The sequence below is a fragment of the Peromyscus californicus genome, unplaced genomic scaffold (assembly GCF_007827085.1).
Source record: "Peromyscus californicus insignis strain IS unplaced genomic scaffold, ASM782708v3 Scaffold_5__1_contigs__length_169319896, whole genome shotgun sequence".
Taxonomy (NCBI): Eukaryota; Metazoa; Chordata; class Mammalia; order Rodentia; family Cricetidae; genus Peromyscus; species Peromyscus californicus.
The window spans coordinates 70,322,811-70,336,647 of NW_026294573.1; the positions used below are offsets into that span (position 1 = coordinate 70,322,811).

Consider the following 13,837-nt stretch of genomic DNA (forward strand, 5'->3'; position numbering starts at 1 on the left):
AAGTGTGGATCAGATAATTTTCTGAAGAGTGATCTACAAAGACAATTTAGCTTGTGTCCATCAGATAGTAATAGTTGCTTTTTTTTTGTTTGTTTCATTATTTATTATGTATACAGTGTTTCTGTATGCCTGCAGGCCAGAAGAGGGCACCAGATCTCATTACAGATGGTTGGGAGCCACCATGTGGTTGCTGGGAATTGAACTCAGGACCTCTGGAAGAGCAGTCAGCACTCTTAACCTCTGAGCCATCTCTCCAGCCCATAATAGTTGCTCTTAAATGTCTTATCCTTCTTGATTTTCAGAAGGATATTAGTCCAGAAGGTCCTTAAGCGACCTTCTCTGACTTAATGCCACATAGTTTCAGAACTTTTTTAAAAAAGGTTTTGAGAGTTGAAGCAGAATATACACCATTATATCCTCTATCTTTTTTACAATGGAAACAACTTTCAGGGAGTTTTTAAAAAACAATATATACTAATAATTTTTCATATAATGTTCAATAAAAACCACAGTGAAAGTGATTTGGAGAAAAACCAAGGGACAACAACCTGAAATGCTTTATGGGTAAAGGAAAGGAGGATCTTCCAACTTCTCAGACCCTCCTCTGCATCAGGGGGAAAGTGCAGAGCTCAGTGCCAGAAGTCTATTTGACTTATACGTGGATTTGGTTGACGTAAAAATAATTGTTAAAAATTACTCTGAGAACAATCTAAAATCAAGAATGCATGCATTGCCCTAGTAGTGCAGGCTGCTCATGGGTAAATCATGAAATGTCACAAAGTTCCTCCCACATTGGATAAACAGATTCTGCACATGCTATTAAGAACTTGAATAAATGCCAACTTTGGGAAATGTTCAGAATTTAATTCGTGGTCAAATACAGATAGATGCGATTCCAGTGCTGGCTCTGGTTTGGCTCAACTAGACCTTGGGCTAATCATGCTACACGAAACAGTTCATAGTGATAGGTGAGAATATTAAAATGTTGGTTGGTGTTTAAGTGTTTAATGGAAATGATTTACCGAACATCAAACAATGGTCACTGTAATTATAAAGAGATACTGTAAGGCTGATGCACCAATCAATACAATTGGCACTGCAGAAAAGAAACTGTTCTTTGTTGAACATTCTTTGGTTCACGGCCACTTTGGGCCTCCCAGCTATCAGCATAATATTTTAAAGTACTTCTAATCTCTTTCTCATCTACCCTCCCTTTTTAAAAGCCCCATTTAGATCAACCAGGACGATTGTTCATCTTCTCATGGTCTTCAACTTCATAGTATCTTCAGAATTCCTTTGGCATGCAAGGTTTCCCACTCAGAGGCTTCACAGATTAAGACATAAATGTTTTTAGGGATAGGAGTAAGGACATTTTTCTTCACTGCAGAGAAACATACTAGATGGGTGGTTTCGTTGATAGCAGTATTACATCTTATTTATCTTCTCATCACTCCAACAGAGCATAGTCATTGTGTGGTGCTTCCAGAACACAACAAGCAAACATGTAAAAGTGCTTCAATTAAAGTATTTACTGAGTATCTACTATGTGAAAGACACTCTTGTAGGTGGTGGGAAACATGACAGTGAATAAAATATCATTCATGTTCTCATAATCCTTATCTTTGGTTTAGAAAAGCAAAGAATGCACACAAAAATGAGAATTATGTGATGGAAAGGACTATGAGTAAGAAATGCAACGTGTTCTGGACTGCTACAGAAGAGGCCCTTTTATGAAAAGGGCCATTTGATTAGAGACCACAGGGAACTATGGAAGTAGAAGAAGATGCACACACACACAAAAAAAAGAATTGAGAAGTACAAAGATTCTGAGATTGAAATATATTTTGAAACTATTCAGGGAAGAAAAGTGATGCCTGTGAGGTTTTGCAATGAAAGATAAGCTCTAAGAAGATGAGGTCAGGGAACAGAAGAGTGGCATGGCTCACTTCATAGTATTTTATAGTCCTTGGTAAGGATTTGGATTAGACCCCAGGTGTCTAGATGGAGCTTATACAATCTGGATCCTGTGTGAGGAAAGAGAGTAACTAAGATTGACTAGAAGGATTTGGGCTGAGAATTTTCGCTGAGAATTTGACAAGAAGGAAGTACCACTTACTTAACTTGGGAAGATTGTGAAAGGTTCTGGATATGTTCAGAATGAGTTACATATCAGAAATTAAGTATAAAACCTATGCAGGCAAATGGACATGGGAGAATAGGGTTCTAGAAAGAGACTGGGGAATGTGGTATTTGTTTAGAAATCTCAGCATGTAGAGGTCATGTAAAACTGTGGCGTTGAATAAAACTCCCAGAGTGATCTCTGAAAAAAACAGCCCAGTGCACTGGGGTTTGGAGACCGGGAAAGGAGAAGAAGGATTAACAGCAATGGAATCTGAAGAAGCAGGCAGTGTAGAAAAGGGGGAAAGTAGCATTCTAGATCCAGGCAAAGACAGACTTCCAAAAAAAGTGACCAAGTGTGTCAACTACTGCTGACATGTTAGTAGGTTCGGTATCTCCAAACTGTCATTTGTTTTATCATCATGGATATGACTGTATTTTGCTGGAGTTGTGGGAGCAAATGCTTTAAGGGAAGTTATTAGTGGTGATCCAAATGTCTTATAATCCAGTCAACTGCAAGGAGTCTATGCTGCACCTCTGAGCATTAAAGAATATTTAGAACTCTAAACTCTGACCTTATGCAGTGGAAAATAGTACCAAAAACATATCAGTATTGGTTTGTCTGAATTGCTTTTGTTCAACTATTTCACTTTTATTAAAAGACTAACAAACTCATAAAAATAGACTAACATAACTCAGGCACATTTCAATTTCTGTGGCAAACTCAGTGTAGGCAGAATGGTTTGGAAAACATTGTTACTTTAATTTCTTAGCCCATTTCCTCATGGTGCTAACAAAGACCAAATATCAAAGGCTCAGGATCAGAGATTGGTAACAGGAACTCCTTTGTTGAAAAGGAGACTTCTATGCATTCATTCTGGAAAACAGTTGGTTACATTTTTATAATTGTGGGCTTATATTGTCTCTCTCATCTACATTTTATTATTTAATGTCAGCAAACAGTAAAAGTACAGGGGGAGATTGTTAGTGAGTGTAGTCTTTAAGAGCAGCAGAGACCTCAGCTCAATTCAAGCCCTAGGCTTGATACTGGGGGAATCTGACACCCCCTTTCATCACTTATGTTCTATGTGCCTCAGTTTCCTAAACATAAGTTGGCATTGGTCCTTACATCCTTAGACTGCTGTGATGATACTATAAGCATTACATGGGGAAAATTTATAGTGCAAAATATAAGACCTGACAGACTTGAATTGGAAATATAGTGATATGTCTTCGAAAGAAACAATAAATTTGACAAGTATGCAATGAGCATGTACAGAGAGAAAATATTTCTTGAAGGGGGACATTCCTTGGGTGCAATGCAAGGTCTTGTTGACTTATGTTGTCAAATGTTTAGTGCACAAACATGTATTATTTTTTAGGATACTTTTAAATCTTAATAAATCTGCCTCACTAGAAATCATAAAGAAAAAATGTATAGAAATAATAATATGTATATGAATAGTATGTATAAGAATAACAACACAACATCAAAATTAACTGGGGTACAGAGATGGCTCAGCTCTTAAGAGCTTGGGCTGCTCCTTTAGTGGACCAGAATTTGATTCCCAGCACCCATGTTAGATGGGTCATAGTTGCCTGTATTTCCAACTCCAGAGAACCTAACATAGCTGACCACCACAGGCACAGGTATCCATGTGCACATACCACACCAAACCCACACATATAAAGTAAAAAAAAATAAGTATCAAAAGGAAAACCAAATGTTTTAATTCATTACACAAATGAAAATATATCCAGGTATTATTTCAGAAAATATTTTTCCATCCCAGGAGGAAAAAAATAACATGTTGGGCTTTATAGTTATAGCATAATATTTCTGCTCCTGTCTGTCTGTCTATCTGACTGTACATGTTTATACCTTCTACTAGCATGTCAAAATATATACAAGAAAATATTAATAAATCTCAAACTATCTTTAATATAGGGCATTTTTAAGTTTCCTGTTGAAATGCTATACTTCTCAGCTTCTTTGCAACCAGGCAAGGCAACTCCTGAAGGGAGAGGACTTTGAGACGGACCTTACTATACACGTGGTAGTCATTTCTGCCCCTATAAAGGTTGTAACCATCTTTGTCCTGTGGAAGGTTTCTCATCTGCCTACCTGACTCCACCATCTATGACCCTGAGACGGTGCCCCTCACTGTGTGTCTACCAACAAACATGGTCCTGCCTTAGATCAGACTCACTTCTCTTTCAGTCTTCCCATCTCTCTTTTAAGCCACTCAGGGAAATCTGTCTGCGCCTGTACTCATCTTGAAAACTACTGCCCATTCTTCTTTGAAATCTAGCAGTGTAAAACACATTGTAACTCAAATAAACTTAAGATTTGAGTTAAACTCATTGATTATAAAATGGTAATCTACAATGTTAACAGCAGAGTGGACTTAATCAAGTCTACGGTGGTTAGTCTTCCAAATGTTAATCGTGTTGATGAATGTGACCAAGAGTGCTGCTCATTATGCACTAACATGTCCTGCCTTTGAATTAATGTCTAACTTGAACCAAATATTTTGTTCAACTTATTATACAAACAGTAAAATGTCTTCATATCTTCTGGCACATAGAAATATCAAATCACTTAAGAACACAAGCAACAAAAATGTAGTTATCAGACTTTGGTTTATTGTAAAATTTAGCAAAGTTTTCCTTATAATCCCTGACCGACCCCTTGCTCTGAAAACATAAGCGGAAACAATTATTGCTTATTCTTTCCCCTCTACTTGTCTGTGCTACTATGAAAGAGGGGAGGAAGCTTATTATAATAAATAAAAATAAAAATGTAACAGAGAAAAATAAATCAGTCTAGATGAGAAATATTAGGAGCAAAAGAAATATCATTAAGCAGTTTAAAAATAAGCTTCTTTAAAAAGGTTGCCTTATTAAAATAAATCACACCAAAAATATAGCAGCAGAGAAGAAGGATACATACAAGTTAATTGCACACCAGTCCCATGCAAAAAACTGGGTCATTAGCCAAAGCAGTAGTACTCAGAATCCAACTTGGGATGCTTGTGCAGAGCCTGGGAGTCCTCTATGATGGAGCTGTCACTGAACTGATCCAAGTCCGAAGGGGTCTGATGGCCCGGTACATCATCTGCCAGAGTGTCCAGATAGCTCCCCACAGAGATGCCATCCAGCCCGTCACTGCCATCGTGGAGGCTGTTGTAGCTGCCATGTAAGGAGGTACCCTGACTCTCCAGCAGACTGCACAGGCTGCCACTGAGACTGCTGCCTCGGCTGGTGATGGTGGCCTTTTCCTCAATCATCCACTTGATGGACTCGATGCTCTCATTGATGAGGAGCAACTGGCGCATGAGCCTCACATCTGTGGCTCTGAGGTTAACCTATGGCAGAGAGGAGGAGAAGAAATACATGCCAGTTATTTCACATTCTAGAAAAATCTCAAATTTGCTTATCCTGTGTACTTCAGTCCACAATTTCAAATTCATAGAATTTTTAAAAAATACTCTTGTATCACTCTCTTTGAAAACTGTTGACTCCTGATAGGAGTCAGACTCAAGAACTTACTTCCTGGCATATACATCAGCCTCCTAATTGGCCAATAAAAGCTTCATTGTGTTTCCAACCCCAATCAAGCTCCTTGAATACACCCATCAAATGGCAAGTTGTCTGTTAAGAAATGTATTCTCTTTCTGGGTAAACTAATAACTTATCTATATTTATATGGTACTGGGCTAACAAAAAAGTGGAGAAATGAAAGAATCTTCATTAGTTTTATAGAAACCTCTGCTTATTAAATGATAACATGCCAAGCAACATTATAAAAAAAAAATCAACATTCATTTGAAAAACCTAATTACACTGCACTGCAGGCTGTATCACTTTCTTCTTCTTTTATAAACACCTGAAAACTTCAGGGAAAAATTTAAGAATACAGTAGAAACGGGCAATCCTGACTGTTTCTCCATAAGGAATGCTCGATAATACATTTGCTTCCAAGGAAAACCAAACTGGGAGGCAGGGACCTGTCTGGCCACAAGGGGGCCTACTCACATTGATTACAGTTTGAAAATGGATACCCATTCTCCCACTTGGAATAGTAAGCCAAAAACGCTGGCCATGTCAAGTCTCTCTTTAAGAAACAGGACTAATTCAGATATGTAGGTTTCTAGACTTCTCAAAAGCATTCCTTCTTGAGTGGCTCAAACCACAAAGAAAAAGAAGTCTATTGTCATCAGAAATGTGCTTTCATCCAAAAGGACTTCCTGCTCGGGAGTTCATCCATAACTGAAGGTGAACTTCAGCTGTTGAGTGTGTAGACAAACAGGGAGGGATAAAATCTCCACCAGAAAGCAGCTGGGGATAGTGCTCCATGAACAGAGCACTTGCCTAATAAGTGCCCTGGGTTCAACCCAAAGAGACAGACAGACGGAGACACAGAAAGAAGAGAAAGAGACAACGAGAAGAAAGAAAAAGTTTCATTCTAGAGTACAATTTTCAAAACATAATGAAAATATAAGTGTAAATACAGGAAGTACAAAGTGCACTTTTAAAATACCATGGAATCACTAAGATATTAAAGCAACCTCTGCATCTTCTCAGTGAAAGGCATAAACAGACAGTAACAGGTTGAAATTAGTCTCCCATGGTATTTTCAAATAGAAGGATGTGAACTCAGTAGGCCTCAAACTGCTTTTTTTTTTAATGGTGTTTCAATAACTTTGCAATGACTGTGACCAAGAAGGAGGCTTTCTGAAAGTCTTTGTGTTCCAGTTCACCCACATACCTTAAAGGCCATCAAGACATAGTTCAAATTACAAATAATACAAATATTTACAAAGCACCAACAATGTACATGGGTTCACTGGTGAGCACAGAAAATCAGTGGGTAAAACTTCTACAAAATTCTTCAGTAAGTCCCGGAAGCTGAAGACATTTCCCATGCCTACTAGAGGCATGGGGCAAGATCTGTGTGGCCATTTCCCAAACAGTCCCCAAATGGACAATAAATAGATGCCCGTTCCCACGAGCATGCTTCATCCCAGGAAAACACACAACTGGGTCCAGCAGTGGACCATCACTGCTCTTCATTTCTCCTTCCTTCAGGTGCACTGGGCCCAGCTTACTGACTACTTATTCTCTTCTGCTGATCCACGAGCCTCTATGGCACTTTCGTGTTTCTATCTCACAACATTGCTGAATTTTGTGCAGTTGCATACTATGACTGATTGGAGATACATATCACAAATAAATATGTATATATTGATCTTCTCAATTTAGCAATAAGTCCCTTAAAGAACTAATTCTTACCATTCTCCTACATTGTAAAATCTTTCCTAAGCACTTTTTTTAAAATTTTAGTCATATTTTTAGATCTTTGAAATACCTTAAGATATTAATAAATTCACACTTAACAGAAATTACGTCACTCAAGGGTTAATATGTACTAAGAATATATTTTCTTTCAGCAATTATGGTCTTGTATAGTGGTAACATCTAATAGACATTTTATCATTTTCAATTTTATAAGCAGTAAGAATAAAAAGAAAGTAGGCTATGTAGAAACAAAAGTTTCCTTTGACCGTGAAATGATTTAAATAAGGAAATCATTGGCTTCTAAAAGCAAAACATTCAGATGTTATTGAGTCATTGTTGGGGGGTGGGTTATGAAAGTAACGTGGTTAAAGCCTGTAGATGCAGATAATGATTATAGATGTAAGTGCGTGTAACCCCATGTCCTCTAGGACAGTAAACAGTGTCTGCCAGATTGCTGGGTGTGCTGGCTTCTATGACTGACTGCTGCTAGTCTGTTCCAGGAGTTCTTGTCTGTTATGCAGGGCCTTGTCCCAGAACTGAGGTGTGGTTATGGTATTGATGAACCCTGGGTGTATGAGCAATCAACCAAAAACTGAATCACAGTGTTACTCCTGTCTCCAGTGGTTGCCCCACCTTTCCATGCTGTGATTCATCTCAGTCCTTGGGATGGCTGCATCAAGAACAGAGTAGCTTTACCACAGTGGCTGTTGTTCTCTCAGCCAGAGTCTCGTAAGCCCCTTGATTTTTTCTGAGTTTACTGAGAGTTGGGACCCTCCTCAAGCTCTGAGCTTCAATGTTACCATAACCTTAGAGAGCCCATTCCTGATTAATCATGCCCAGTCCTCAAGCCCAGTTACAGATTGAGTTTCATGACTATTGTTTCCTGCATATTTATGACTTGTTAGAATCAATTTGCTTATTACTTGTGCATGAAGGAGTTTCAGAGTACAGGCAACTTTGACTGCCTAATCACCACTGCTTGCTAAGACCTAGAGGAGTGCTTGGCACACAGTATCTACTCAACCAAGATCTGTCCAATGACTGAACACTAGTTATGCTTCAGATTGGACCCTCGGTTCAGCAGCCTGGAGCTTTGTGTAGGCTGGTGGTATAGGACTTGAAAGGAAGGGAAATCATCAGGAAGAAACACCCCAGGACTGAAGCATTCCCAAGCATATACTCCTGTTTCTATTCATTCACAGGACTCTGGCACTGAGTCACTGGCATAAATTCTCCCTTGCTTAAATTTACAGAGTGTAAGATAGCATCTCAAAGGGAAGCGGACTTCAAGCTGTGAGTCACAGTGCACACATGATTTTGTTTGCTTAGGGGTGATAACTTGTTCTAGCACAGCACAGGTGTTCTGCAAACACCCAGTGAAAGGAATTGAACAAAGAGACCAATCAAACCACATATCTTTTTCCCTAATACAAGTGTCCGTACTGACTCATTCAAAGTCACTTCAGTATATTCCCTTTCCTTCCTCACTTCCCACGCCCTATTCTGATCTTTACAATTCCTGCTGTGTGGTTTGCCTTCACCCTGAGTCTGAGTCTTCCAACCTTTAGGTTTGCGCCAAACAGGTTTTTGGCCTGTGGGGAAAGTGCTGAAACTTCATGTCATTTCTGACAAGTGGTGGACTGAGTCTGTACAAAATTTGAAATGAAGGATCTAGAAAGAACAACTATTTTCAAATAGTTGCTAAGAACAAAATTTTCAAGATCTGTTCTCTTATGAGCAATTCCTTCTAAAACCGTTTTTCAAATTACATTTATTTATTTATCTATTTATCTGTGTAGAGGTTGGAGGTGTACAGGTGTCCTAGACATGAATACAAGTCATTGTAGAGTCAGTTCTCTCTCCACTGTGTGGATCTCAGGGATCAAAGTCAGGTCATTGGGCTTGGCCAAAGTAGATTTACTGACATATACCAGAGTCATCTCATTGGCTCCACACAATCCTTTTCATAAGAAAGAATGCAACAGTTATGAATTAGCATGATGGAATCGAAGGAAGAATACAGTTAAATTTTTAATTAACCAAAGAACTGAGGCAGCTGGAGAGATGGTTCAGTGACTGAGAGCACGGGCTTCTCTTCCAGAGGACTAGAGTTCAATTTCCAGCATCCACAGGGTGATTTACAATCATCTCCAACTCCTATTCCAGGGCCTCTGAGGGGATTGGGCCAAAAAGTGGTGCACAGACATTCATGCAGGTAAAACACCCATTCACATAGATAAAAATAAATAATTTTTTTTTAAATCAGAGAACTGATATTCAAGATGGTGTTGTATGAGGAACATAGTACACTGTACAAGTCTGACCTTGACATGTTCTGCTTGTGATCTGTGGATAAACAAGCTTGGTGTGTAGGACTTCAGATTCCCCCAAAGAAAAATCATGAAGTTCTGTTAAGTTCTCCATGAACCATGGGGCTTAATAAGGACAGCAAAGTGAGTTCTATGAAATAAAGAAGAATCCTCATCACTGAGACTGAATTGAGCCTGCCTCATGTACTTGTCTCCATCCCCACCAAGGTTTCATTTTAGGTATTACTTTATAAGAAAGCATTACTGATCAGATGCTCCCTGGTTTTCCTTCCGTTCTGACATAGTCTCTGTCTTCTTTGAGGCCGTGTGATCACTAAGTCACTTTTGCTATGAGGAAATCATATGGGCCATAAGGAGACAGACAATTCCTGCTCAACAGCTTCAGCATGAAATGTTAGAAAAAAAAAACCTTGTGGTTAAAACTGAAATTCTATGTCACCATGAATTATAATTAGCTTATCAGAAATTGTGTGATAATCTGTACAATTGTGTAATTGAGAATAATTTGTATTCTCACCATTTGAGTTTAATAAAAATCATATTTATGTTCCAAGGCAAACATGTTTTTTTATTTACTATTGTCTTGTCAGTGTGTATGTCTGATGCATACATATAAGTAAAGCCATGTGCTTGTCACAGCATACATGTGGAAATCAGAGGGTAACTTTCTGGAATCAATTCTTTCCTCCCACAAAGGGATCCAGGGATTCAACTCAGGTTTTAAGGCCTGCACAGCAGTATTTTTACCAGCTAAGCCTCTTGCCACCCAAATAATGTCTTTAAATTAATCAACATGCACATGAGCTATTGAATGTGTCTTCCAACAGCTGTTTCTCATGTTGTCTTGTTGTACTTGAGGACCAGGTAAGATACTTCTCACAAAGTCCTCTATGTTTTTACCCTTTTATTTACTAATGTCAAGTTGAGTAAACAAATAAAGCATGCCATGTCCAAGTTACACATTCCGACTATAAACCCACAATATAAATCCCAAATGTGCCGAAAGCAATAATAGGAATTTGGAAAAGGAAAGTTCTTGGCAAGTCCATCATGAAGTTCATGGGATAAGAGAAAGAGGTTACATATGCCTCTTAGTGCTGTGCTCTATGCCTAGTTTCCAACCAGAAGAAACAATGAACATCTATTTCTTTTTTTTCCCCTCCCAATTACAGTTAGAGAAAGTCTTTGATGCTGGACAACCCTCTTTTATAGTCATATTTATTTCCAACGTTCTTACCATACTTATTTTACAGGTATTTAAATTTCAAACATGAATTGGAGGGATATTGGAAAGGTGCCTGAAATATTACTTTTTCAGCAGCTTATCTTAGTTTATACATTGTCTTTGTTAAGGTTTCTATTACTGTGATTAAACGCCATGACCAAATATCTTGGTGAGGAAAGGGTGTGTTTTTGCCTTACACTTACACATCACATCCTTACACAAAGGAAGTCAGGGCAGGAATCAGAAGGCAGAAACAGAAGCAGAAGTCATGGGGGAGGCTTACTGGCTTGCTGCTCATGGCATGTTCCTTCTTATACTCCCCACCCCAGGACCACCTGCCCAGGGGTGGCAGCCTCCACAATGGCCTGGGCCCACCTACATCAGTCATTTTTTGATTATGGTCCCGTTGTACCAAATTACTCTAGGTTATGTCAAGTTGACATAAAAGTATCCAGAGAATGCACATCCCCATTGTGTAACCTCCTGGTATCCAATTCTGTTTCTTCTCTGAATTCACCACATAACCATTTGATGATCACAAGACATTTTCTGCCTACTCATGGTTGGATCCTTCACAAGTTTTATTGATAGCTGTATTATACAGCATGTCTCTCTCTATTTGCCTTTCTCAGCAGATCCATGAGGACACTGCTGTCTCTCTGTCATCTGGGAAGACATTATATGATGTTTCTATTCACTGACTTCGATATAGAACCTTCAGGAAAAAAGCCTGTGATCACACACATCTTTCTCATTTGGTTGAAATTTTAGAGCAAAGTTAGTTTCTAACTAAGAAATGGAGGGTTTAATTTTTATATCAGTCAGCTTTGACATCCTTCATTATGTTGCTTACTGGTAGAACTGAACAGTAACTGCAACAGTTTGCTCTTTTCCCAAAGCCTTATGGCTATGTAATTTCCCCAATAACCACATTACTGACAAAAACACTGCCATCAGTACAGCTGACCAATAATCCTTTTGATGACGCAGAAAGCAGAATTCAGTTATTTGAAAGAGGTACATGTGACTTCACTGACTCTGAATCCAGTTCCAGCATGAAAGCAGCTTGTGAGTACATATCAGCTCCTTCCAGTGAGTCTTCCCATGGCTAAAGTGAGCGACACAGCTTGCTTTTCTTTCTTATCCCATCAAGTTGTACCCAAACTGGTACCTTTTTCATGTTCTAATGGACTGACTGAAAGTCAACTTTTTCTATGTCTGAAGCATAACTGACATTAATACAACCAAACTGAAAATTACCTGAGCCAAGATTTATTTAGAGTGAGTTAACAAACATGTCTCACATTCCCAACAGAGGAGCTGGTCCACAGAGAACATAGACCAGAAGTTTGACCACTAACATAAATTATTCTGCATATCTATCTCTCCAAGTTAGACCTTAAAGCAGTATTTCCAGATTAGGTTGAGGTCACAGCATGTGCTTCTCTGTGGCTGTAGTGATCAGGTTTCTGTTTTAAGAGGAGGATGAAGGGAAGTATAATGCCAAGTGTTCAACAGCCAATCACTAGTCAATGCATACACACTTATTTACTGCTTCATTGTTGACTAGTTTATGTCAACTTGACACAGGCTATAGTTATCTGAAAGGAGGAACCCTCAACTGAGAAAATGTCTCTATAACAACCTGCTGTAGGGCATTTTCTTAATTGGTAACTGATGGGTAAGGTCCCACACAATTGTGTTTGGTGCTACCCTGGGCTGATGGTCCTGGGTTCTATAAGAAAGCAGGCTGTGTACAGGACCAACCTAGGCCCTCTGCATGTGTGTGACAGTTGTGTAGCTTGGTCTGTTCGTGGGGCTCCTAGCAGTGGGATCAGGACCTGTCCCTGGCACTTGAGCTGGCTTTTGGGAACCTGCTCCCCAAGCTGGGTTGCCTTGCCTAACCTTGATGCAGGGGGAGGAGCTTGATCCTGCCTCAACTTGATATGCCATGCTGTGTTGACTCCCATGGGCGTCCTGCCCCTTTCAGAATGGAGATGGAGGAGTGGATGGGGGGGCGAGTAGGAGCAAGGTGGGGGGAGAGGACGAGAGGAGAGGAGGGAGAAGAAACTGTGATAGGTATGTAAAATAAATGAAAAAAAAAAATGAAAAAAAAAAGCTACAGGGAGCAAGCCAGTAAGCAGCACCCTGCCAAGGCCTCTGCATCAGCTCCTGCCTCCAGTTCTCTGCCTTGTTTGAGTTCCTGCCCTAATTTCCTTCAAGGATGGACTGTGATGTGAGAGTACAAGCCAGTAAACCTTTTCCTCCCCAAGTTGCTTTTGATCATCATACTTCATCACAGCAATGAAGCAGTGACTGAAACATCCCACCACTGTGTTGAAATAACTGAGCTAATCAATTTATAAGGTATAAAGATTTATTTTGGCTCATGTCTTCACACAGCACACTTTGAGCATGTGGTAGAATAGTACCTCACAGGGAGAATGCGTGTGAAGGGGGCCTGTTTAACCTGCAATGAGTGAGAAATAGAGAGACAGGCTGGAATCCCACCATCAAGACATAATGTCCAGCAACTCAATTTCCTTCCAGAAAGGTGTACATCTGAAATGTTTTAGCACCTTCCAGTTCTGTCCCAAAGTCAGAAATCAAGCCTTGGACACATGGGCCTTTGCAAGGCATTTAAGAGCCAAACTCTACCATATAAATAAATGCAATATAAATTGGGCTAGTAAGGAAAGTGTGTGATAGATACACTTTCTTTTTTTGTTGTTGTTTTTTGTTTTTTTCGAGATAGGGTTTCTTTGTGTAGTTTTGGTGCCTGCCCTAGATCTTACTCTGTAGACCATGCTGTCCTCAAACTCACAGAGTTCCACCTGGCTCCCGAGTGCTGGGATGAAAGGTG

General features: G+C 39.4%; 1 protein-coding gene across 1 annotated transcript in view; it reads right to left on the minus strand.

Annotated features, from left to right (window-relative positions):
* Positions 1-4,742: 4,742 nt before the first annotated feature.
* The window catches only part of Lurap1l (leucine rich adaptor protein 1 like), a 42,678-nt gene continuing 33,583 nt past the window's right edge, over positions 4,743-13,837 (minus strand). Inside the window, exon 2 of the mRNA XM_052717519.1 lies at positions 4,743-5,486. Coding sequence (XP_052573479.1) covers positions 5,112-5,486 — 375 coding nt within the window. The 3' untranslated portion in view covers positions 4,743-5,111. The remainder of the gene's footprint in view (positions 5,487-13,837) is intronic.